At 46.4% G+C, this 25,024-nt stretch overlaps 2 protein-coding genes across 3 annotated transcripts in view; both read left to right on the top strand.

Annotated features, from left to right (window-relative positions):
- Window positions 1–2,689, top strand: part of LOC144146424 (calpain-B-like) — a 30,687-nt gene extending 27,998 nt beyond the window's left edge. The window contains exons 9-11 of the mRNA XM_077678378.1: window positions 208–335; window positions 980–1,188; window positions 2,562–2,689. Coding sequence (XP_077534504.1) covers window positions 208–335; window positions 980–1,188; window positions 2,562–2,574 — 350 coding nt within the window. The 3' untranslated portion in view covers window positions 2,575–2,689. The remainder of the gene's footprint in view (window positions 1–207; window positions 336–979; window positions 1,189–2,561) is intronic.
- A 1,226-nt stretch (window positions 2,690–3,915) lies between these two features.
- Window positions 3,916–25,024, top strand: part of LOC144146140 (clotting factor C-like) — a 46,252-nt gene continuing 25,143 nt past the window's right edge. The window contains exons 1-7 of one of the 2 annotated variants that reach the window (XM_077678097.1): window positions 3,916–4,085; window positions 8,248–8,408; window positions 12,883–13,043; window positions 14,579–14,674; window positions 21,545–21,709; window positions 24,256–24,465; window positions 24,921–24,990. In XM_077678097.1, the coding sequence (XP_077534223.1) occupies window positions 8,257–8,408; window positions 12,883–13,043; window positions 14,579–14,674; window positions 21,545–21,709; window positions 24,256–24,465; window positions 24,921–24,990 (854 nt within the window). In that variant the 5' untranslated portion in view covers window positions 3,916–4,085; window positions 8,248–8,256. Of the gene's footprint in view, window positions 4,180–8,247; window positions 8,409–12,882; window positions 13,044–14,578; window positions 14,675–21,544; window positions 21,710–24,255; window positions 24,466–24,920; window positions 24,991–25,024 lie in introns of both variants that reach the window. The other variant, XM_077678096.1, reaches the window with a different exon arrangement.

Here is a 25,024-nt window from a genome sequence, read left to right as displayed (position 1 = left end):
GGAAAACGCGTCGTGAAGTGTAACTAGGTTGTCAGTTTCAATCCTTCTGGTGGTACGCCATCATGCCAAATATACATGACAGCAGAAGTTGATAGCAGAGGGGAAACGTCTGCACGACGAGGAAGCCTCATAGTAACCGGATTAACCTTTAGTCGTATAGTCACTGAGCCATATTCCAGTCAACCCGATTATCCCGTGCGGGCGCAGGGGCCACGGCCGACGCCGAGGCCACGGTGAGCGTCGTGGTGGCGCTGATGCAGGTGCACCCGCCGCATAACGCCTTCGTAACGCGACACCGTCTGCGCATGCACCAAATAGGGTTCGTCATCTACCAGGTGGGTACCCCTGACCCACATACCGTTGCTGTGAGTCATTTTATTTGCCTGATTTGCGCCATCAGTGAGGACAGATTCACTGGCCTAGCTGAAGGGTACCGGACGGTAAAAACTCCAAAACTAAAATTTGGAATAGTCAGCGCTCGAGTAGTGTAAAAATGCTTGAGAACCCTAACAACTTGGCCCATCTGCAACTGAAGAGTTCGAAGCTTTTCTTATAGGATCAGTTTTAAGGAAAGATTTTTTCAATCAGTAAAATAAAAAAAAGGTGTTCGATGCTATTCATTAACTTACAAAGAGCAAAAACCTGTAATAAAGCCGGAATACCACATGGAATATCGCGACTAATAATTTCAGTCTACATATAGACTGAAATTACTTGTCGCGTACAGGTCCGGTGTTTAGGAGTCACAATTACGCATAGTAAGAGGTCCCTCTACAGTGTTAACTTTGGGACCTATTTCCGCATATTGTACTGTATGGCATTCAGCAGGAACCAATAAACCTCGTTTCAATTCAATTCAATTACTCGTGGCTCCAGTGCAATACCCGATGCATAAAAGTTTGAAGAGTTAAGGCCGCTGTAATCCAGGCAGGTGTACCTTGCAGACGGACGTGTCGCCACAGATTCTGTGTACACGCAGGCGACAGACCAGTTCCGGCGTCTTCCCCTGGACCACTTCGCCCGCACACCGGACGTGGCCAACTCCGGGGCATACATCAACTACCGAGAGGTTTTCGGCCGCTTCGAGCTGCGTCCGGGACACTACGTGGTCATCCCCGCCACCTTCGATCCGCGATGTCCGGGGGCCTTCATGATCCGTGTCTATGCCAGCAGCCCGTTCCAGCTGAGGTATACTATATACGCTTCGGCGGGAACACTACGCTATCAGTGGCGCATTGTGGTGGGGCGTTGAAGTTGAAATCTTTATTTATTTGAACAAAAAAAAAAAAAAACGATACGCGTGTAACGTACACCGGGACCCAACAATGTTTTCAAGAGGTCTTTACCAAATAATGCTACACTTTTACAACAAAAAGTTGGCAGTTTCAATTGCAAAAAAGAAAAAAAGAAGGAAAAAGAGAGGAACGTCACAGTATCCCATTAATTTTCAGACATCACATGTTGCTTGACACGTTTTAAACAATACAAAAGAAGAAAGGTTTTAAGTTTCAGCATTACGACTATTCCAGCAAGTTGCTCCCGTAAATTGTAGTGTTTTTGTCCATAGTTGGTACGAAATTTAGGCAACAGAAGGCGTTGCGGGGTGGTACCATGTATCAGTACTTCAATGAGAAGGCTGCTGGCAAACTGCGTTAATATTTAATTTTCGATGTCGAATTTGGAAAATAGTTAGCGATTCTATACGTCACCAAGTTATACACATTGTGTATATAAAAATGCAGAATATTAACTATTTCGTTGCCTGTGCAATGTAAAACTACTCGGAGTGCTCGTCTTACCGCTGTAAGCGTATAAGTGGAGGGAGAAGCCACAAACGGGGTGAATGTCAATGCTTCGGAATCAACAGAAGCGTTTCTATTGGGAGTTCCTGTTCAGAATGTCTTTGAGGAAGAAAGCTTTCGAAGGCACTCAAGCATTACGCTCGATAAAAATAGTAAGGGAGTGAAAGTCATTTATTGACACGAGGAGTGCACATGGACCGGAAGCCGCGCAAAGGAGGGAACGAGGCAAGGGATAGTTGTCCCGGAGGTGCTGTCCAATTGCTGACCAGGGAGGAGGAGAAACAATTCGTGAGCCTGCGAACTATGAGAAATGAGGACTTCTACATATTTGTTATAATCACGCGTGGTTAATATATGTCCCAAAACTAGAGCTCACGCGTTGCTCCGACTCGGCGAGAAACTTGTACATTTTCTTAAATACGGTGTTACGGGATTTTCAGTACTTCCGTAGAACGTTTCCCATCCTTGACTGCGCCATTTAACATGTTTCTCCTGCCTTTCTGCCGAAACCTGGTTGCTAAGGTCGAATTGTCGCGCGATTTGTGCATTCCATCTAGTTCCCGATCCCTTTATTTTTGTCCCTCCGACGTAATGTGTTTCGTACTATTTTTTCCATATTTTCTAGAAACCTGTAAAAATGTGGTATCAGGTTGGAAAGACTCGGAGAAGTTGCAGTTACTTTGCTTATGTGATGTTTGTTTTGTAACAAGTAGTTTTTAACTACGCCCACAGGCAAGATTGACATTGTTTCTTTTAAAGGGAGCTGCACTGACCCAGAGGGAATGGCTGACCGCTCGAAACGAAGGCGGAACTTCCAAGGAACAAGATCTTGGGGGCCTCGGTGCGGCTTGGAAGAGGAATCAGGACACTAAACAGGCCAACTTCAAGGTAATGGAAATATACTTCACTATAAATCTGAACAAACCGGGTGGAAAGGCTTATTTGGAAGGTGATGTGTGAATCGCCTAATGCCTTTTAATTCAATTTTCGGCTTGTGGTATTAAATTTTCATTTCGTTTCATTTTTCTTTAGAGTAACCCCGACGCCATGCTCTCAAATTTTTCTTTCTACATATTAGTCTGTTTTTGCTAACAGATAGGCCTCCTGAATGTGCGAGCTAGAGCACTCGTACAACATATTACAAGACCACTTTGGTTGAAACATTTCCCACCTTAGCCCATTTGTGTTTATTTGATCCTTTTTTTAAAAGTTGCGGCACAATAAAGCATTAAAAAAGGTCAATGCAAGGCATTGGCAGACCTAACATAACTACATATGATTAATCTTGATGTATGCACTAAGACGGTTGAACTATACTTTTGGTGGGTTGAGCATCCCAGTTTTAGTGGTGAGTTCAGCATGGTTCAGTACAAGAGAAAAATCTTAAGAATGCAGGAGTGTTCGACGTTTGAGTGGTTAGCTCTTGCAGGAACATCTCAAGGCAGCGAGAAAAGCACTGGGGCTGTGTTTTGCCTTTGCCATTGGCGTTGGGCTAGCAGGACGCAATTGCGATATTAGGTATTATTTATTTTGCGGAGGTAATCCGTAAAGCCGCAGATAATTCGTCGTAGGTTCAACTCTTGTATCAGCGGCTGTCGGTTTCAACTTCTTCATTTATGCAGCCGCCGCACTTGCTGCAAGAACAGCTAAGTGCATGACGCAAGCACAAGTAGCCCCATTCACATGACACCTTGCTCTCAGGTTAGACATACGAGCCAAATTATTTCTTTGTTAACTACTACGGTGAACCTCATCAGCGCTCACAGCCAAAAGGCTTGATCAGAATCCTCCTTCCGGAGCCCCCACCAAGCTCCGACGTCAAAGTGGAAGCCGCGACTTCACCCGGCACGTGCCGCCGATTACTGCCTCCGTACTCTCGCCTCGGGTTACTACCCTGGAAACGGGAGTGCAAGACCCCGATAAGCGAGTCACCCTCCCCCCACTGCGCCTTACGACAGCTTTGGCGGGCACCCAAGCTGCCAGTCTACGTGAGACGAGGAAGTTTTTAACGTTGCTGCGTCGTGTTGCCTTTCTCCACGCGGAGTGAACGAAATAGGCGCGGGGAAAGCCCACCCTCTCTCCTAGCGCTTTGACGTCAGGCCGAGCCAAGCCTTGATGGGCGACGACGCCGAATGCGTCGTGCGGTAGGCGGTGCGTAATACGCCATCCGGATCCTCCCACGCTGCAAATTCCGGTTTCCTTTCGGACGCTGTGTCTTCCCTCCGTTATGTCCGCTCTGCAGTAATCTCTAGACTCGTGCCGCTTCAGGAGACGACTTTAAAGGCCAGTGCTCCACCTTAGGCGTTTTGTTTTGTGCGTTTGGATTATGACCGGCTTCGACACTACTAGTTTTCACTGGACAAGCTGCATCAGCAGGGTAGTGTATAATTTGTAAATACGTAAACATTGTAAGCTAACCAGAGCAGTCTTTTCTTTTTCTTAGAAACGTAAAAAAATTTCTATAATTCATAAGTGTTCGAGCAGTTTTAGTTTGATTACTTTGTACAGCTCAGGCCGCTGCCGCTATGTTTTGGAAAAATTGTCGCCGCTAAAATATCCAGCATTCATATTAGTTTGCCAATGTACGCGGGACGTATAAATGCTAGGATTTAATTTACGTATTGCTGGGAATGCGTCAGTCGTTGGGACACGGCTTTTGGCAAGTGTACCCTAATAAAATAGTCTATTCGACTTCGTAGAGGAGTTGAAAAAGAGTAAACAATTGGTGCAGGAATAGCGGTAGCTTCTACGCGCAGCCTTTTATCAAAGAATATCGCACACGTAGGAAGCCTTCGCGACGAAATCGACGCCAAATCTCTCGGTGTGGATGGCTATCTTGTTCTGCTCGGATTTCGGTTTAATTCACACATGCATTTCCAAGATCCCATCGTCTGCTTGCTCTCACAGCCGACACATTTATCGCGTGTTTGACTGTTCTCGTTTCCCGACAGTTTTCGCCAACATTTACTGTGTACGAAAAATCCCGGACCATCTCCACTAACGTGAACCTGGTGAGGGGTGAAGCATACAGTGTAGAAGTGTTTCCTTGGCGCCTTGGTGTTTTTGCAACGGAGATGAAACCGTTGGGTGGTACAGGTATACAGCTTTGCTGTAAGAGTCTCTTGTCTATGAAGCACGAAGCTCTCTGGCGTGAGGCGTAAACGAATGTCCCGGTGTTTTTTTAGTACGCGTTGTGTTTTAGCGCGGGGCGTAAACGAGTTTCCCTGTGTTTTGGTACCGTTACTACCTGAGACGAACGACGATTACGACGACGACGACGAAGGGGCTTCGCCCCTAAAATTTCGGTGTCGTTAAATGTCTTGATGAAACGTGACAGCTTCCTCACTGGCGTAATAATGTTCGTGATTTTAAATATTTTAGTAGCGAAACTTGCTTTGTGGCGGGTCCTAAGAGGGGATTGCGATCGCCTTTATTCTCAAGGGCTGTGTAAACTAGCATGCACAAAGCCTACAACGCCTGTCATTCCCTTTTCCAGGCTCCAAGATTTGCCCCCACCCTTTTTTCAACCCCATTGCTCCTCCCCCATTCCGCCGCCCTTCAGAATGCCAGTATGGATCCACCTCTGACCTCACTTTGATTCCTTGTTTTTCGAGCAAGGCGTTGCGACTTGGTAGCGCGCCATGCCTTGCAGGGATAGCTCACTGCAAGAGCTGTGACTCGTTGGCTTTTCAGTCGACGTTGTGTGTAGTACTGTTGCGGTTCGCATCTACGATGCGTCATTTTGATTACACTTTTACGGGCACAGCACAATTTCAATGCTTTTAAAATTCACTTTCATTACAGGTCTTTCTATTCTGAGCTTGCCATTACTGCAGTCTACACCGTCAGCTTAACTGTACACGTTATTGTGCTTTCAAGGCTGCAAAACGATTTTGGTTGATGTTTGTGAAAGACTTTTGGCCCCGTTTCACGCTGACCTCATATTTGTACCGACATTTGAAAGGCCTCCAATTGGGCCTCCAGTGAGTACTTAGCCAGAACGCAGCATTAAAAACCCCCAATTGAGAGCTACAAAAGAAATGATTAAACTTGTTTAACGTATACGTGCTGTCAGGGGCGTAGCCAGAAATTTTTTTCGGGAGAGGGGGGCGGGGGGTGTCTGAGATTGCACCTCGACCTCCTCCATATGATTTATCAAGGGGCTTAAAATATGTGTAATAAATACATCACTATTAACTAATAATATACGTAACTATTACCGGAAATAGTTAACTAAAAAAATAACTACTAACTTTCAAGAACAAGGAACATGACATACTTCATAAAAAAATTTATTCGCATGTTCCGAGTATTGTTACAGAATTGGTAACACTGCTCGCAATTTTCTGTTTTGTGTACATAACCCATGAATAAGTATATAAATGTAGAACGAATATAAACATACATGCTTAACAAACATGGAACCAAAAACATGTAAGTAAGAAACCAATTATTCCACGACAACAAAGCATGGAGCGGATGTTATAACCGTGAAAAGCACGAAACAAACAAATTGTGGGTGGACGTTTTGTATTAATGTTGCTTTGTGAACCAAGAATCTTCTTTTTCCAATTTTGCGCACATGCGACGGGTAGGGACAAATCTTAATAACGCTGTCTTTCTTGCCAATATATTGCGTATACGAGCAGCTTGTCAACTGTTGCGCATTGCGGATAATTGCACCAAAATTAGTCACACAAATGATGCGTCAAAATGTACACTTGTGGTGAAAAAAAGAAAACGAGATTGTATTTTGATCAGGGCAACAAAAGTGCCACTGGCAACAAAGTGTACATTTATACAGAAAACCCGTTCCACATGGTGCGAATTTACCTGCGAATTTGTTGCTGCGGCGCCGCTCGTGCGGCAAAACTACCTATTTTGTAGCTGTGGCAATTAATAGTTTTTTCCGCACGAGCGGTGCCACAGCTGCGAATTCGCAGGTAACTTCGCACCATGCAGAGGAGTGGGGTGAGGCGAAGTCCGAAGTGCTATTGTACTGGTTTCCGGCTGAGGCCCTGATTGCTGGAGGTACTGTAGCAGCCAGGCCTGCTGGTTCGCCCGCGAATCTCCCCTAGTTTGTTCTGAGCAGCGACTCTCCGTCGCGTCGGGGAACGCGAGCTCGCGGAACACTCCATGAATGAAGGTCTTGCATAGGAGTTAGGCATGTCAGGAGAGAAACGGGCCACCAAAGGAGAGTAGGTGCACTTTGCGGACAGGATTCCTGGGGTTCTAAGAGACACAATCCTGGGATGGTTCCGGACAAAGGTGTTGCCTTGGTCTCCGTGCATGACACCGCGACCAAATTTAAGGAGGGGTGGTTGAAGTTCCATAAGAGACCCCCCGCCCCGCTGCGCCCCTGCTTAGTGTGGTACATCGTTACGACTAACGCACGTGGCTTACGTAATGACAAATTAGTTTGGAATCGAGCGACGGCAGTCGCCCAACTGTGTTTTACAAGCCCCCATCTCTGTAACTCCGTTTCGCTCATGCAGAGGTCAACGAAAAAAAAAAAAAGAACGAGGCGTGGTGGGTGGAGAGAGGGGGTGGAAAATATGATCCACATGTTTAATAATATTAAATACATATGCGTTCAATTTTGAAGCTTGTTTACAGCACATTATACCTAACCGCCATTGGAATTTTCGTCAGGCGGAAGTTAACCACTACAGAGTTATTTTTGCAAAATATACCATCTGTACGTCCTGAGTTGTTTCGTCGTCACTGGCCGCGTGCACTAAAAATTTGCAAGATTTATGCAGCAACCGCTACTTAGATAGGTAGAGTGCGTTTAATGGTGGGAGATACATCACTACCACCCTAACAAACCTTCGCGCAGAACATTACCACAGCATGGACTCAGACAGTCACAGATATCCGTTCCCTGTAATGACCGTCGGGGAATTTGCTGGAGCTACGGGGCTAACGAATTACCTTAGTGTGGTGCGGTCAGCGAGGGCAGCGCACCTCTCCCGTCCAGACGCAATCACTTTGAACGTTCCTTCCCCCGTTTCCATGCTCCAAAACTTGAAGCTTCACACGCCTCCACTTGTGGAATAAATAAATAAATAAATAAATAAATAAATAAATAAATAAATAAATAAATAAATAAATAAATAAATAAATAAATAAATACTTCCAGGATAACATAGGGGCTCAAAGGGATGCGAAAATTGTCCCATTTTTAATCGCCCTTTATGCTGAGCTTCAAGCGCCGGCACTTAGGAACTCGACAAATCATTGGCATTAATGACTGGCGACATCTTGTTGCAGATTTCTGTAACGCTGTCCTCTGCTTAAGAGATGTGAGTTTTAGTCTTCGGCTTATGAGAGCATTACTAAGGTCTATGGAGCACTCCTAGGCGTTTTATACAGGCGCCGTCGGCTTTCTGCTCAGCCGATATGCGAGATGCAATCTTTACGGTTGGCCCTCTCTCGTCGACAGACGTAAGCCATGAAGACACACCTGCTATCGGCGTTCGTCTTGGCCTCTTGGCTGTCCGTGGCTACGCCAAGCAGGGACTACAACCTGGGGGTGTGCAACAACTCCTTCTTCAGCTGCCAATGCGGCACGCCCGGCTACACGCTGCACGTGCGCGTCAAACAGTAAGTCCGCTCTTCCGCCCTGCGCTTCCGCTACGCGTTGCCTTCTGTCATCGATCTTGGGATGGCGCAGCGTACAATGCGAGAGGATGGCCTTCTCAGCTGTAAGCGGTTATGCCCGAATCGTGGTGACAGGAGGAGCATGTTGTTTAAATTGTTCCTTGCCATCAATGTGTCCAAAAGCTGTATTTATTCCCCTGAGTGACAAACGCCGCACCCCCCCCCCCTCCTCCACCCCGCGGCGTCATTTCCCTCTCTTATATATTGTTACGTGGCAGCATGGAATGTCACTGTACTTTGCCATCTCATCTTTCGTCCTCACCACATAACCGTTTACCCTCCAGATGAAAGCGACCGTCCCAGTCCACGCCGGCGGCGTGGACTGGGACGGTCGCTTGGGCTATGTTACGAGAAGACGATGAAGATAATGCAGCGTGGCTTTTTCATTCCAGCCTCCGACGACGAAAAGAAGCTTTTTGGGTGCGCGCAGCTTGGCCGCCATGTGAATAAGCTGTAAATACATCGTTCGGCTGTCTCGTTGTTCATGTCGTCTGTCCTGCTGCCTCCTAACAACATCATCCCGCCGTCCTCTTTCCATTTGTGTTCACTGCAGGGCGGACAAGGCCCTCTCTCATATTCCTCCATCCGTTCATGTCTTGCGATTCAGCCCACGCTTTCGACCCGAATTTCCCGCATTTCCCGGCATCTCCCCTGCAACATGTTGTCTTCTTATACTTCTGGTCTTATCTTCTGGTCTTGGTACCCATTATGTTACCCGGATGCCCCACCTGTTTGATGTCAGTTCTTCGCAATTACAAGCCAGCGGAATTCCCCTTCCCCCTTTTAATTTGAGCTATAGAATGACTTCCACCCTTGTTTGTGCTCTGACATAGAACGCTTGTTTTCTATCCGTAAGCATTACTTCAACTACCCTTTTTTCCACTGCTAGTTGGGCTGAACTAAGTAAAGCGCATATGTTCTTACCCACAAGCCATCCCCCGCTAGATTGGCGAAGGCGCCCCGTACCGAGCTTCGTCGCCTGCGTCATGTACATATAGCGTAGTGGACGATCGGCGAGCAGAAGTCCTGTCTCGGTTTAACGAGAAAGACCCGAGAGCAAACTTAACTGCTTACTGCATGGCGGGAGATAAACAGCGACGATATAGGAACAGAATGGACTCGACGGGCCGAGCGGCGCTCTTAGTTCAGCCACAAATTTCGACTGATTCGAGCCACTGAGAGGGAGAATTTGTACATAGAAGCGGCAACGGTCCCGCCACCTCCCGGGCCTTTCAACATGACGCGAACAAAGTAGAGACACACAAGAACACTATTTCCCGAACCCGTGAGAGCCGGCGCACGTAGCGTCTGAGGTCTGAGAGGAGGAAAAATATCGCCAAGCGCAGTCTGTTCGTAGAATCAAGTCTGAACATGCCCGCGTTTGCCGTAAATTATTTGTGGAGAATGCGTCAGATAATGAATGGCAGCCTACCATTGTCCCTGAAGACGAAAGTGTATGACAGCTGCATCTTACCTGTACTCACCTACGGGGCAGAAACTTTGAGGTGACTCACTAAGAGGGTTCAACTTAAATTGAGGACGACTCAGCGAGCAATGGAACGGAAGATGATAGGTGTAGCATTAAGGGACAAGAAAAGAGCCGAGTTGGTAAGGGAGCAAACGCGGGTTAAGGATATAGTAGTAGAAATTAAGAAGAATAAATGGACGTGGGCAGGACATGTAATGCGAAGGGAAGATAACCTTTGGTCATTAAGGGTAACAGAGTGGATCCCTACAGAAGGCAAGCGTTGCAGGGGGCGGCAGAAAGTTAGATGGGCAGAGGAGATCAAGAAGTTTGCGGGGATAAAGTGGTCGCAGTTAGCGCAGGACCGGGATAATTGGAGAATAATGGGAGAGGCCTTTGCCCTGCAGTGGGCGTAGATAGGCTGGCGGTGGTGGTGGTGGTGATGATGATGGTGGTGACTATGATAAATAGAAGAGGACGGGCTTTTCGGCAGCACAGAGCAGCGTCCCCGCACTACACCAAACTTGGTGCACTAGCGCACAAGGCAACAGCGCGCTGAATCGTAACACCCGGCGACATGCATTTGTCGTACATACTTTTTTCGTGACGGAAAACGCCTACTGCTCATTATTTGAGCGTGCTTTGCGGACGCCCCAAATTTATACTAACAGTTCTTTTTTGGAGTCGGGGTCAGGACTGAAGACTTGTTTAAAGGGGCCCTAAATAGGCTTCCTAAGGTCACCATTTCAACCGCACAATGGCTAGAGTACCCCTTCACGACAACGTACACCAAATATTACACCACTGCGTAAAGCAGGGGCCGCACAAATTTTAACTACCTACCTAGTTTACCTACCGATACTCGTCGCCATTCTGCCGCTCTCTGACGTAAAGTATTTGCTGTGGCATAGCTCTATGACGCACGAAGCACTGAGCAGTAAGGCGCTGCTATTGGTGGGCTCCTTTATTGGCTGTAGCCAATCAGCGTTCCCGGCTCTGGGGAACGCTCTCGGGAAAGAAACTAAGAGGAAGCTAGCCATAGAAAAAGGCAGAATTTATGCAGTCAGCGACAAGCAGGGTAACATTAAGCGCAACATGGACTCGATAATATAGGTAGCGGAACGATTCCACACCACACTGTATGCAAGCGACGTTACACCAGGGGAAACAACTGAGAGTACAAGCTTAAGGTGCGATGTCTCACTAGTAACTAAAGAGGAAGTAGGAAAGGCTGTGAAGGGCATGAAAAGAGGAAATGCTGCAGGTGACGACGGCATAACCGTGAATCTTTTGGAGGGAGGATATATTGTACTGGAAAACCTTGCTGCACTATTTTCGTAATGCTTCAGGACTCAAAAAGTGTCCGTCGCCTGAAAAAAACGTCAACATTATTCTGATTCATAAAAAAACATAGATACAAAGGACCTTAAACATTACCGACCCATCCGCCTACTCTCGGTTGTTTGCAAGCTGTTTACCAAGGTATAGTTAGCCGCATATGTGACAGCCTGGGTTCCCAACAACCCAGAGAGTAGGCTGGGTGCAGGAAAGGGGGCTCAGCCATGGATCATATCCATATTGTCAACCAGGTCGTAGAAAAATCCGCAGAGTACACTAAACCACCTCACATGGCATTCATAGACTATGAAAAAGCGTTTGACTCCGTGCACACCGCAGCCATGCTAAAAGCATTAAAAGACCAGGTATAGAAAAGTCGTACATAAGTCTTCTAGACGACATATATCAGGAATGTACGGGCAGGATAACACTTCACAAGCAATACGATAAATTCCCGATCAGAAAGGCAGTAAGACAGGGAGACACCATCTCGTCAAAATGGTTCACAGCATGTCTGGAGGGGGTATTCAGAAAGAATGACTGGGAAAATACAGGATTAAGGATAAACGGAGAATACGTGAGTCATTTGAGGTTTGCAGACGACATAGTCTTGCTAGTGAGACTACAGTACACCCACAAAAAAAAAAAATGATTGTAGATCTTCAATCAAAAAGCACGGCCGTGGAGCTAAAATGAATATAAGTAAATCTAAAGTAATAACGAATAAGGATGTCGAAAGCGTCCTCTTCAGCTTCAGAAATGAAACGCTAGAAGTAAAAGAATGCAACTACCCTGAAAAATCTTTAGAGCTGACCCCAACCAAGACATACAGATTCGGCAGAGAATAGGTATGAGCCGGGAAGCACTCGGCAAGCACTCCTAAATAACAAAAAGTGAGTTACCTCTATCACTGAAACGAGAAATATACTACCAGTGCATACTGCCGGTGATGACATACGGAGCTGAAACTAGCCGCTTTACTAAACAACTCGAAAGCAAACTAAGATCGGCTCAACGGGCATTGGAACGAATAATGATAGGAGTAACACTTAGGGACAGGAAAAGAGCTTCCTGGATCAGGGAACAAACTCGAGTAAATGATAGCATGGTTGAAGTAAAGAAGCAGAAATGGACTTGGGCTGGCCATGCGGTGAGACTAACTGACAACCGGTGGACAATTAGGGTAAGAGAATTAATACCAAGGGAAGGGTTTAGAGGAAGGGGAAGGCCAATGACACGATGGAGGGAATAAATAGGGAAATTCGGTGGCCAACAGTGGATTCGAGCAGCACATGACAGGAGTGCTTGGAAGTCAATGGGAGATGCCTTGACCCTGCTGTGGACCTGAGTAGGCTGTTAATGATGATGATGATGATGATGATGATGTCAAGAGGAGATGAGGCGGGACACGTCGAAACGCTACTGCGACGTGGACGCAAACTGGGGTCCCCATTTATTTTCCGCTCGTGGCTGGCGCTGCAGCTGGCTCACAATCGCGACAATTCCTCGGGTTTTACATCCATGTTATCTTACCATTTCCCTGTTTTTTTCTGCAATTGAATACAATTGCGGAAGTTACGGGTGATGCCGTCACCCCCCATTCTCTATACCCAGGTGTTCCTACATCCACCGGTGGCAGTTCAAATGCCGGCCGTGCAACAACCGCAAGCCGGAGGAGGTCTGCCCCAAGCTCAAGCACTGCAAAGAGTGCGACAGCGATGGAAAGAATTGCGACTCCTGCCCGCCGGGCCGATACGGCGCCTGGTGCGAGGAGCGTGAGTGTCCGGCGTTTGTCCACCCTGAACCCTCAGGCGGCGGTCGCATTATCTTTCTTTTTCTTATGCGGGAAGGTAGTACCACGATTCTAGGTGCACGTAAACATCGAAATAGCACGTGGCCATGCAACCATGCAACCAGCGTACCATTTATTTACAAATGTAAGTAAATTTTGGCCAATTGCGCATTCGTCGTTTGCCTTGTTATAGGCAGCGGGGCTACACAGGATTACGTGGCCTCAGTAATTATTTTTCCTGCATTGAATTGACGCTTTTTGGTACCAAGTTTTATTGGTTAAAATAAATCGGCGTTAATGATGTCTTACGTCGTAAAGCGACTGCACGCTTGACGACATTGTGACATTGTAAGTGACATTGTTAAAATTATAATTATTTCGTAGAACGTATAGTAACTGACCTACCGTCCTATGGACACATGCCAAACAAGATTGCCAAGGGAATGCACTGAGTAAAAATATAAATAAATAAAGCCAGTCGTATATACTTGAAAACCATGCAGACATTATTGCAACCAGAAAGGGAACATGTGCTCGGAGATATTTATTTCCCAAATGAGCCTGATCCTCGGACAAAGCGGCGGTCAAAACATTCACGTACCACATTCCGATTGGTGAGGGTATGGCAAGAAAATCAGTGGGCGCTTTCCACGAAGGCGTCTGTTTTATGCTGAACGCTTTCCAGAAGCTGGAAAGGGGAACGCCAGTAGAAAAAAATCTTCATACAGCGAACCTTTCAGAATGAAATGCTTTTGTACAGCTTGAACCCGGCAGTGATAAGGCACTTTATTCCAATAAGCTGACTTTTTCTATATTAGGAGCGAGGTCACATGGAGTGGTTTACGGTTTTCACAGATATTGGTCTGTACGGAAAACATGGAATTATAACTATAACACAACACCAAAAGCTTAGAGTTCCTTGTCGGGTTCTCAAAACAACTCAGTTTCCACGCATCTCCCATGTGTTGAAGAAGGCGGCGTGTTGAACTCGACAGATTGATATAGAATGGGCCCTGACAAAGGTGTCAGACGCGGTAAACATTGGGGCTGCTTTTATAAGCAATCGACTAATACATCGCGTGTGCAGGATGCCACTTTCATGAAGGTCGCACGTGCAGTTTCTGCAGCAGCAGGCCGAGACTTGCGACTGCATAGGTATCCATGGCAGTGAAGCCAAGGACGCCCTTGTGGCCAGTACGTAGGCTGTACTAATGCACAATTTTCCGTTATTTTCGCTGGCCTGATATGAATAACAGATTGCACACTTTGGATGTGAGATAAACGGCAAAAAAATATACGGCACCCAAAAATGTTACCAGCGAGGCAAGCGGAACTAGAACTTGCAGCAAGCAACAATACGCATGCATCTGCCTTACTTCAAGGCGCGAATTGTGTATATCTACCAAGCGCGTTATCGAGTTGCAACGAAGAAGGAAGGAGGTGTAGGTTGTGTACGAGTTCGTGTCGCTACTCAGTGCAGTCGGATGGGCCGCTGAATTTCACCCACAATGTGCCCAGGTTGCCAGTGCCAGAACGGAGGAACGTGCGACCCTAAAACGGGAGCTTGTGCCTGCGCGGCCTCCTTTACCGGCACGCACTGCGAGCTGTTCTCAGGTGAGCCATCCTTCTCTCACGCCTCAAACGTCTGTCGCCGTCGACTAGCGCGATGCTTCACAGAACGCTTTCTCTAGGCCGTAGTGTCGCACACACTGCTTGGGAGAAACCTTTTGCGACGTTGCAGGGCTGCGTTGGGAAGAGAGACGCTGTGGTTTCTTCCAAGACAACTTGGACCGCGAAGACAATGTACATCCTTGTTTGATGTGAAAGAAAACGACTTTCCTAACTCGCAACAGCCCGTTTTGGCACCGCGCAAGGTTGCTACCACCAAAGAAAAGAAAAAAAATATTTACAAGGTTTTAAATTTCGCGGTACACATTTTAAATTTCCCGCGTCAAGAGTTACGTCCAGCGTGCAAACAAAACTAAAGATCCTTTTTTAATTGAATACTCATGCTCATTGGCGGTAACTTCGGTCAGCGGCCGGATATAGTGGAGCTCTTCGATTTAGAGTCTCGGACTCACCTCGAATAGTCCACGGGTAGTCCGAGGATTTCCCGAAGCCATAGGGATACGTGGGAAAACCGAATGTCGGACTGCTTCTTGGGAAGTCCACGGTGAGTCCAAGACTGTAAATCGAAGAGCCCTAGTATCTACCAGCCCTAGACCGTTATAGGAAAGTGCATAAGAGTGACTGGTAAGTTGCAATTTCAAATTCAATTGATTTCCCACATAAATACATGTATGCAGTTATATCCGCGAGGCGTGGCAAAAGGAGACTCGTATGTCTCCTGACGAAGCCACCGCCCCGGCACTACAGTTAGGAAAGCAGTGGATGCAACCAACGAAAATACAACTGTGGAAAAATGCACTAGAACAGAAAAACGAACACTTTGAATATATGATGAAAACAGAACAAGGCAGCACACTTGGTACAGTATACAAACAAGATGTTGATACCATGCGCAAGTGAAAACTAATCACCTGTATAAACAATAGATTGTAACAATTGTACGTTTATACACGATAAACAGTCAACATAGGTCATGCATACCACAATAAATTGGTTATTACATACAATGTTAAATACGCAGGAAAGTAAGTTAAGACCGGGTGTATTTAGCAGAAAGTGTTCTATTTTACTTTTGCATTGCCATATTGTTTTAGAGTTATGAGCTTCCTCCCTTACGAAAGGATGGCTGTTATAGAGAGTGACAATTTGATTATGTTTATTTAGTCTGGCTACCAAAGTTAGTCCGGGGTCTAGGTCCAACCAGGTAGTTATTGCGTAAAATATATACTACCTCTTAATGTAAATATTTGTCAAAGAAGAGAGCAAAGTTATATTTAATTTGGTGATAAAGAAAAATGGTTAAGAAAATATAAAGTTCACGAAAGGGTAGAATTTTTAGAATCTGAAAAATGGACCTTTCTGTTGGAGATATCGAGCTTACGAGTCGTAAAGCTTTCCTTTGAAGGTACTGGAGCCGATCTAAGTCAGTTTTATTGCCTAATCCCCATACTAAACGGCAATACACAAGGTGTGAATGACCTCAAGCTGACCTCAAGCCATACACAAGACAACACTTGCGCAGAACATGGCAAACGCACTGGAGGGAACAAACAACAAACTACATGTAATACGCACTGGAGGGAACAAACAACAAACTACATGTAATAAAGTCACACTTTGGACGATAAACAACCGATTCACACAACAGACACACCGAAGTGACCTTAGCAAGGTTACGGATAGGCCACACACATGTAACACACTCCCATCTACGCACTGGATCGCCAAGACCCATGTGCAGCGGGTGTGGAGGGAGCGTATTCGTAATCTACATACTTATGCAATGCAAGGCACTTGACCCAACAGGACGCAAACACTTCCCACAGCTATACACACGAGATATTCCACAACATCCGTCGTACTTTTTAGGAGACGAGCCGATGTTTTCTGTGAAACGTGTTTTTTAGTTCCTCTCATACGTCAAACTTTTACATCTCATTTCTTATCGTGCATCTTGACAACCTGGCTCTTTACACCAGTCATCTTCATTAGCTTGTGTTTTACTTCACGTGTGTTTTTTCGTTGATTAACATCTCAATTGTTTGTTCAAAGTTCTCGATAAAACTGATATCGTTGTTATCACGATAAAGAAGTTTTTAATGAAGTAAATTGGTATTTTGTCTTCATGGCCCCCTTGATTCTTTGAGATTTGTATCAAAATTCGCAGATTGTTATTCGGACGTGGCAACATATCGAATGGACCAAACTATTCTTTTGTCTTCATGGTTCTCTTAAACGGTGCGCGATGAAACGGTTAATTTAAAACACTTATACTTTTCATAAATAAAAATTTAAATGTATGAAAAAAAAACTAGAAAATGAATAAGGTCTGATGGACCATAAAAATATATTAACTTTGTTTTAAGCGGTTTGTTGAAGGAATCGTTTTAAGCAAGGGTATGGTTTTGAAACGCGCTATTTTCTAACAGCAGCAAACGGGGAGTATTTATAATAGAGGCAAGATGGAGGGATTCAATAAATATTTCTTCAAACGAGCAAGGGTTTGTAGCTACGTGCCGGCCAGCTTGGAAGGCGTCCATACGTTGGGATACCTCGGCGTCTCGTGGCAGCCTGCTCCCTCGCCGCAAATATGACTAAGCATGCTTGTTTCGGCTACGCGAGAAATACATAACGAACGAAATAAAACAAACAAACAAGAAATTGTCGCATGCAAAACTTAAGTGGGAATTGACGTAACGCGGAGCTCTTATGGTGGCATACATGGGTGGAAATAAACTTCTGCGTGACATTCTGTTAGAGCATTGTTTTGCTTGGCGTTGTCGCTGAGTTTTCAAAAACAGTAAGGAGCGGCGAGTGCATCAAGAAATAAGAGATATAAAAATAACCATTCGAAGTTTTAATCTCCCTGGCGAAAACGCTACCAGCTCCCAGCAAAGGGAAAGTGATAGTTACACCTGGACGTAACGAAGTTGAGAAAAGTAGTTCGCAATTTTTCGTTACGTCCAGGGTTTCGTTACATGCAGATTTCGAGTAGAGGCTCGCGCAAGTGAACCAGAAACGAAGGCAAAATGCTTGGAATTAATGAACTCACCCTTCATGGAATAATCTCACAGAGAAAAACTGCGTGAGTTTTGCCTCTTGCTTTCGCACGAGCTTAGGCGCTACAGGGCGCGCCACAGAAGCAAGGTCACTTACCCCGTATTAACAAACGTAACTTAAAGGGACACTGAAGTGAATTTGTCAAGCTCCCGTTTTTGCTAGCACTGCGTAGACTGGCTCAAATTAGCACACTTTTCATCGTTTATCCGTTGACAAATTGGTAATTATTTTACAAAGCCCGAAAGAAGAAACACTACCATGCGCGGTTTGCGGCGGCCGCACCAACTAAGGCTGTGACGTTGGGAGGAGGGGCGCCGTGATTGGACGATGCCCAAGGTTAGCAATCAAATAAGTTTCGCTTTCGGTTTCGGTTCTGTAAAACATAACCAATGGCGTTGTTGGATGGGCATTCTCAATATCTCAGTAATAATCGTACCGCGCTTCTGCCATGTTGTCGGCTGTAAAATGCACAAGATAAGCCTCCCAGGATGGCTTGTAGTCGTAGCATTCACTAGCAGAGACCTACGCAGTGCATGAACGCCCTCCGCGTACCCGCAGACGCCCAAATGTCATGCGCTTTTCCCCCATATTTGGAGTTTGCCTCCCTCATGCCTGTATCGTAAAAAGCGTGTTCGCACCAGGCCAAGGGTCTGTTCATTCTGGCCTGTGCCCACTGCCTGCAAGCAGTCGGTGCTTATGGCAACAGCACGCCAACCCAACGAGAACTCGCTAGCGCGCCAGTGCCAGCCTGCGCGCGTTTTGTGAACTAGTTCGTGTAGCCATGAACGTTGCGGCCCAAAAAAAGGTGAACTCAATATAGAAAACATCGGCGGAAAACAAAAAAGTTAACTTACAAAAAAAAAAAAAAAAAAGCACGTACCCGCGGGGATTCGAACTCATGCCTTGCAAAACACTTGCGATGACATACCTAGCACCCCAGACCACTGAGCCACGGAGCGGGACGCGGAGGGACTGCTAATACAGTGTATATATTGTATAACCGGTTTACACTTTTATTTAGTTTTGTCATTTCAAGCAGCTTAGGTGACTATTTGTTGTACTGCGCTCGTGCAGTAAGCGTCGCCCGAGTTTCCACAGTAGCTCACGTCTAGCAATTGCATTTCGTAGACGGAAAAGCGTTCGCAGATGCGTAGTCGTGCTGCTGACCGCTGTGCTTTTTCGCCCAGCGCAAAAAAGTGCTTCCCGCGCCCTAGTTTTACGCTGTACGGTAAAAATATCAGTTGATTTTATTTCCTTAGTACCTATATTGACTTCGCTGACTCTTCTCCCGCCTTCAAGAGGCCTTATATTTTCCTACTGGTGTACCAGTCAGCGAAGCGTCGCATGTGCGCTTGTGCAGCGCTTGTGTGAAGCGACCTTGACTTGGAGCTAGATACAGTGTACAAACAAACCAAGTAAAGAAAGGCACATTCTTCCATTCACAAACGTGTCCTGGCTTCGTTTCAACTAAGCGAAAGAATTGCGACCAAGCAATTTTTTTTAACCTCCTTGATTGCGACGACCCGCCGGCGGCCGGCCATAGAACAGGGAGGGGCCGGTGGACGAAACGCTGGGCCGACTGACTCTGTCTGAAGGCCGGGGAGCCGTGCAGTAGCGCAGCCAATTGCCAGCTCATCCCCTCCTGACGTCACACGAAAACGCCACAGAAAATGGGCGAGCGTAAAGAGAGGAGGACAGCATTTTCGAATTAGTTTTTCTACTAAATAAAATCGCGTAAACGCGCCTAGAGTGGTCGAAACATGGCCTGGGGACTCCGGACTACAATTTGCGCTAGTAATCCCGCAATGTTTACATATCACTTCAGTGTCCCTTTAAGTATCACTTTTGCCTTTTGACACATTTCGCCGCCTTAACCCGTTACAAGGACCAAACGTTTAGTGAAATGCTGTCGTTTTGCAAGCTTGATGCTTTTACCGCATTCAAGATTGTTGAAAGGGTGCTAGCTGGGATACTATACCAGGTGGCGACATTCTTCTTTCTCGCCATCGGAAACGGCAATTGAAATCGTGCACTTTTTTTTTTTTGATACGACACAACTTTTCGTTTTCTCGCAGCAGCACTCATCACCGACGAACCGATACCACAAATAGAAATGGAGACGCGCGACTGCACGCCGTGAGGACGGCCTAGCACATCAAAACTTAAGTCTTGAAACGAAATCCACTCACACGTAGAAACGCACGGAAATTTGCGGTGCGGGTGAAAAAAAGAAGAAAAAAAACGTGAAGGGTAGTTACCCTTGCTAACTGCTGTGGTGTCACGCAACAGAAGCAAAACCATAAGGGACTGCTACGTTAGCCACAAGATGGTGTTTGCACCTTCGTGGATCATCATCACCATCGACATGACGAATATTTCGTGTTTAGGTTATTACAGACGTTTTTATTGCTGCTTACTCCTTACCGTAGTTCTAGTATTCGCTAAATTAGTTCATTTCTGCGGTCGATTTTAAGTAAAAGTGCAAAATAATTATTTCTGATCAGCTCGCCGACTTCGTTACATCAAGTTTAACCGGCGCTTCGTTCTTCAAGGTGGGCGGCAATGTGGAATTGAAAAAATTCGTTAAATTCAGGAATTCGTTACACAGAGGTTCGTTACATCCAAGTTTAACTGTACACGCATAAACCGGAGCTTCCCGAGGTAACCTCCTCCTCCCCCTTAAGCAGATTTACGGAGGGCCCGCCGGGCGCCGTGCGGGAAACTCAGTATAATCTAGTGTATGATAAAGTCCAGCGGCGCTCCCAAAAAGAATACAACATCTGCAGCATGCCCCTGAAAACCTGGAGAAGATTCAATGAAAGCTGCACTTAAGAAAGCACTTCTACTGAACGGAAAAGCTCTCAAGTGCGAAGAACATTCGCAAAAGCGGCTGTGGCGCCCTCTCTGGAGTAGTTTCTGTATAACCCTGGCATTGATACCGAAAGTAGTAAAGAGAGGACGCCAAGACCACTGAAAAGGCGTATGAAGAGACACTGTATTGGGTTTTCATTAACTTGGGGTAATTAACGCTTTTATTCATAATGTTTTCCGCATTTTATATGATTGTGTACTTATTTTCGGCCTAGCAACGGCAGTCTCCTGGGCAACAGTGTAGCGCAAAGATAACCCCCAACAAGTTGTATATAAGGAACGTGTGACTCTGTGGCGCATTGAGATTGGCATCGGCCTCGTAATGCGAGGAACGCAGGTTCGATCCGGACCAGGGGAAGTGGTTATTTTTTCCAAGCCTCTGTTTCGGTGCATGATGCCACCTGTCTATGGTGATTAGATACCGTGACGCCGGACGAGCTACGACGACAAGCCGGGCAACTTAAGGGCTCTTCACTAGGAGAATACTGCACACAACTGTGGATATAGAACTTAAGACACAAGAAGTTCTGTGAAACTAACCAAGACTTCAACGGTCGGAAAGTGTTTGCTACTAGCACTTACAGTGTAACGCACCGATAGTGTAGACACGGGTACCTGAGGGCGGAAGATGCCTAAAAGCCGCGGTGCCTCTTCCGACATGGGAGTCCAAATGGACGAGCCTCTGAAGATCTTAATATTGGCCGGGAATATCAGGACTCAGTCAGATGTAGTTGTGTGGGACATCGAGAAACGCATTCCAAAAGTCTTTCACCGTAGGTGAGACCAAAAATGGGACTAACGAGCATGCATAATGTTGCTAAAAACTTCAAGCCTCTTTTGGTGTGGGCAGCATAGTCGGGCTCTTTGTTCGTATTACTCACGTAGCTTGTGACGTCCCCTCTGTGCCCCGTTAATACCTTTCAGGCTGCATGCCACCACTGACCACGGCCAACGTCCAAGTGACGATGGACCACCCGGATACCCCCACGGTTGCATATTTCGAGTGCGAGCGAGGATTCCACTTGGACGGGGCCACCAGCGCCACCTGCCTAGGGAACGGAGCCTGGAGCGCACCACCACCCAGATGCGGTACGACGCAGGTAGCACGCGTCACGCCGCTTTCAGCCATCGCGTACAGTGTGGTCTGTTAACAGGATACATTGTTCTGATTATTATGTCCTCGCAAGCGCAGTGTGAGGCGGGTGAGAGGGAAAGAGCGAGATAAAACATTGCTACTGAGCTTTATAAGGCTGAGGAGTGATTGTGGCCGCTGGCTTGTGCCGGGCAGCGACATCGGCAGCTCTGGTGACCAAGAAGGTTTGTACCTCTAGGTCTGATCTCCCCAGTGCCTCCTCCCACTGCTCACAACAGGAAATTAGGGAAAATGGATCTTTATAACACCCCCAACAGATCTGGGGAAATGTGGCGAGGGTGCCACATGCAGGGCATTCTGGGGGAGGGTTTAATGAAGGATGCATTCGGGGGAGTATACTTGGATTAGGGATCGTGTTCGTCTGAAAGAGGCCATTCTTGCTAACTGATAAGGTTGACGTCAGCCGGGTGTTGCTACGGCGGTCAAGGCGGTAATGAGCGGTGATTAGCTCTGTAGGTATAAGTCTATCTCTGGCGGATATGGCCCCGTTATAGGGCACCAGTTCTGTTCCGGCTCGGTTTGTGAGCCCTCCAGCCGTATTGTGGGCAGCCTCATTACCCGGGAGGCCAGCGTGTGCCGGAGTCCAGACAAATAATACCGGGTGCCTGTAGATGCCTGCGGCGAAACATGTCCTTTTCGAAATGCTGAATGGCCGTTTTGAAATCGAACAATATTATCGAGGGTCCCGGCATTTCGGAGGGGATATCGAACGCGCCGTTGAGCTGGTGGCCTGTTGCTGTGGCAACTTGTCGGCCAGCTCTCAGCTTTGAAAGAGGATCCAGATTTCTACTGTGTTGAGAGAGCTGTACGGCTCAGTGCGCGGTAGTTCCTGTGCTGACGTGTTCTGGGGAAGTACGAACACGAGATGAAAATGTGTTGGGGGCCCCGGTACCGGGCTTCTGGTCCAGTGCGTTCTCGTCAGCCTAGGTTCAAATCCTTTGGACCCTGACATGAGGAGACGTACGTGCCAAGGTAATGCGACGCTGAGTGCCGAGAAAAATATGTGTAGTATCACGTGGTAGATGGAGTATCAACAATGTATGTCGAACTGGTTTCACCTGGTGCTAAACTTCGCATCACGTTCTCGGAATCGTCCCCAGAATTGATTCCGAATGCGGTCCACAACGATTACAGCTGCGGAACCTTGTGCAAAGCGGTGCTCAAGGAATATTCGATCAATCGCGAAAAAGCAGTTCCTACTACGAAACATCATTAGCAATCGTCTTGTTTCAAATTTTCCTTGAATGAGTCATCATCATAATCATCATAATCATCATCATCACACCACCAATACTAGTACCACCAGCCTATGTATACCCACTGCCGGACAAAGGCTTCTCCCATTAACTTCCAACCACTCTTATCTTGCGCTGCCCGAATTCATTCTTTGGCGCAATTTTTTTATCTCATTGCTTTATAAAGTTATTGGTGTTTCTTAATTATAGTTCCGTCTCTCGGTAGCCATTCTGTCGCCCTGGCAGTCCATTCTCCGCATTACGCGTCCAGGATAAGCCCCCTGACTTCTCTGGAATGAGTTGTCGTACTGACATTTTCACGTGACCCTCTGTTTAGCATGATTACGTTCACAGAGAGTCGGCATTTACCACCGAATTATAGGTCATTTTGAAACTGTAGCTAAGGCCTTTCTAACGTTGCAAGCTTAACAAAATTCCCCTTACTTAGGAAATGCTTCTGGCGGGAACTTATTATTTAGGATGGTTTAGCTGTAATAGAATGGAAGTTACGTCTATTTACCTCAGTTAGCGGCAATCGGTCAAATTCTACAGAATGCAAGTCCACGAATAATTGCGGTACTTTTATTTATGAACAGAGGAGTCTAACGCTGCAGTATTCTATGGGGGCCCAAATTCCTAGATTGGCAGTAAGCTGAATGTTGCCTTTTCAAAATGTACTTAGCCTAGGTGCGGTGGTTTTGTTTAGATTAGAACAGGGAATTCAATGTGTGCTTGTTCTTTGCAGATCTTCACTCACCTGCTTTGTGCCCTTAAGTTTCACTTCAAATGTGCCCAAGTGTTTATTTTCGATGAAGGGAGTCAGTTCCCTTGTATGCATAACCGTACCGACGCTTACGACGATTTTGTAGCGCTTCTATATTCAACACCCGTACACGCTGCGGTAGCTATTATGTAACAACAACCATACTGTATCCACGAGTTGAATAAGAATATTGATGCCAGAAAATCTGTTTATGGTTAGTTGCACATGTTCTCGGTACTAAAAATACACACGTCTTTGGTTGCTCCTCTGGAAACTACAGTAAACTTTATCTTATTCGACAGAGATATGAGGGTAGGGACTGGACCATGAAACCATCATACGCGGCAACCGCCTGCGAGGAACAGCAAAACGAAAAACGGAGTGGCGCCCACATTTTGTAGAGGCCATTTTTCGAATTTTCCGCCAACACACCTGCCAGTGTTTCGCTCACCATGATAACTCTCCGCACGTATTCCACGCGCAGAGCGGCTCTCCTTTTGTCCGGACCTGGGCCGCGTGGCGAACGGCCGCCTCAAGGTGCGGCACCTCTCCTTCCTGACTGGCGGAGACAGTTACGCCAATGGCAGCTCAGTCGAGGTGCTCTGCGACGACCGCTACGACATCATGGGAGAGTCCTTGCTAGAGTGCAGAGACGACGGGACCTGGTCGGCGAGCAAGCCGTCTTGCATCAAGGGTACGGGCCTCCTTCGCCTTCTAGAGGTTGTTAGATCCGCCTTCTAGATGCCGTAGCATGAACGCTGCAACTTACAGCGTATTTGCGGCTGTATTTGCAACGTATTTCGTGGCTGTTTAAGCTACCGCACGAACACTTCCATGTGCTTACGCCCAGTTTTTTTAAAGTACGTTATTCGTTTGTTTCTCGAAGTGTTTGGCTAGGCATTGCGTTTTAGATAACACAAATGTGGTTACTGCAAGTGAATACTTTTTTCTACTCAGAAGGCCATTTTGTTCTTGTCAACCCATACGCGTCGAAGACTAGTTATATAAGTAAAAGATTGTAGGTAATTGCACACAATTTTGCTTTGCCATGCTAGTACTTTACTATTATCAGATTTGTCTTTTTGCGTGCCTGTTTATTAGGGCTGCACATTATGGCGACTCATTTTCATGTGCTTGCGGTGATTGCAGTTTCTGAGGACCACGTGAGCTGTGAGACCAAAGCACTGGACATACTGTCTTCGTTCACCACACCTATAAGGTAAATACGCACCAAAGTGGTACACTTGTGCGCA

This window comes from Haemaphysalis longicornis, unplaced genomic scaffold, assembly GCF_048455015.1.
Source record: "Haemaphysalis longicornis isolate Haplotype H1 unplaced genomic scaffold, Haemaphysalis longicornis Haplotype H1 scaffold_7, whole genome shotgun sequence".
NCBI lineage: Eukaryota > Metazoa > Arthropoda > Arachnida > Ixodida > Ixodidae > Haemaphysalis > Haemaphysalis longicornis.
This window is presented reverse-complemented; position numbering and strand designations above follow the sequence as displayed.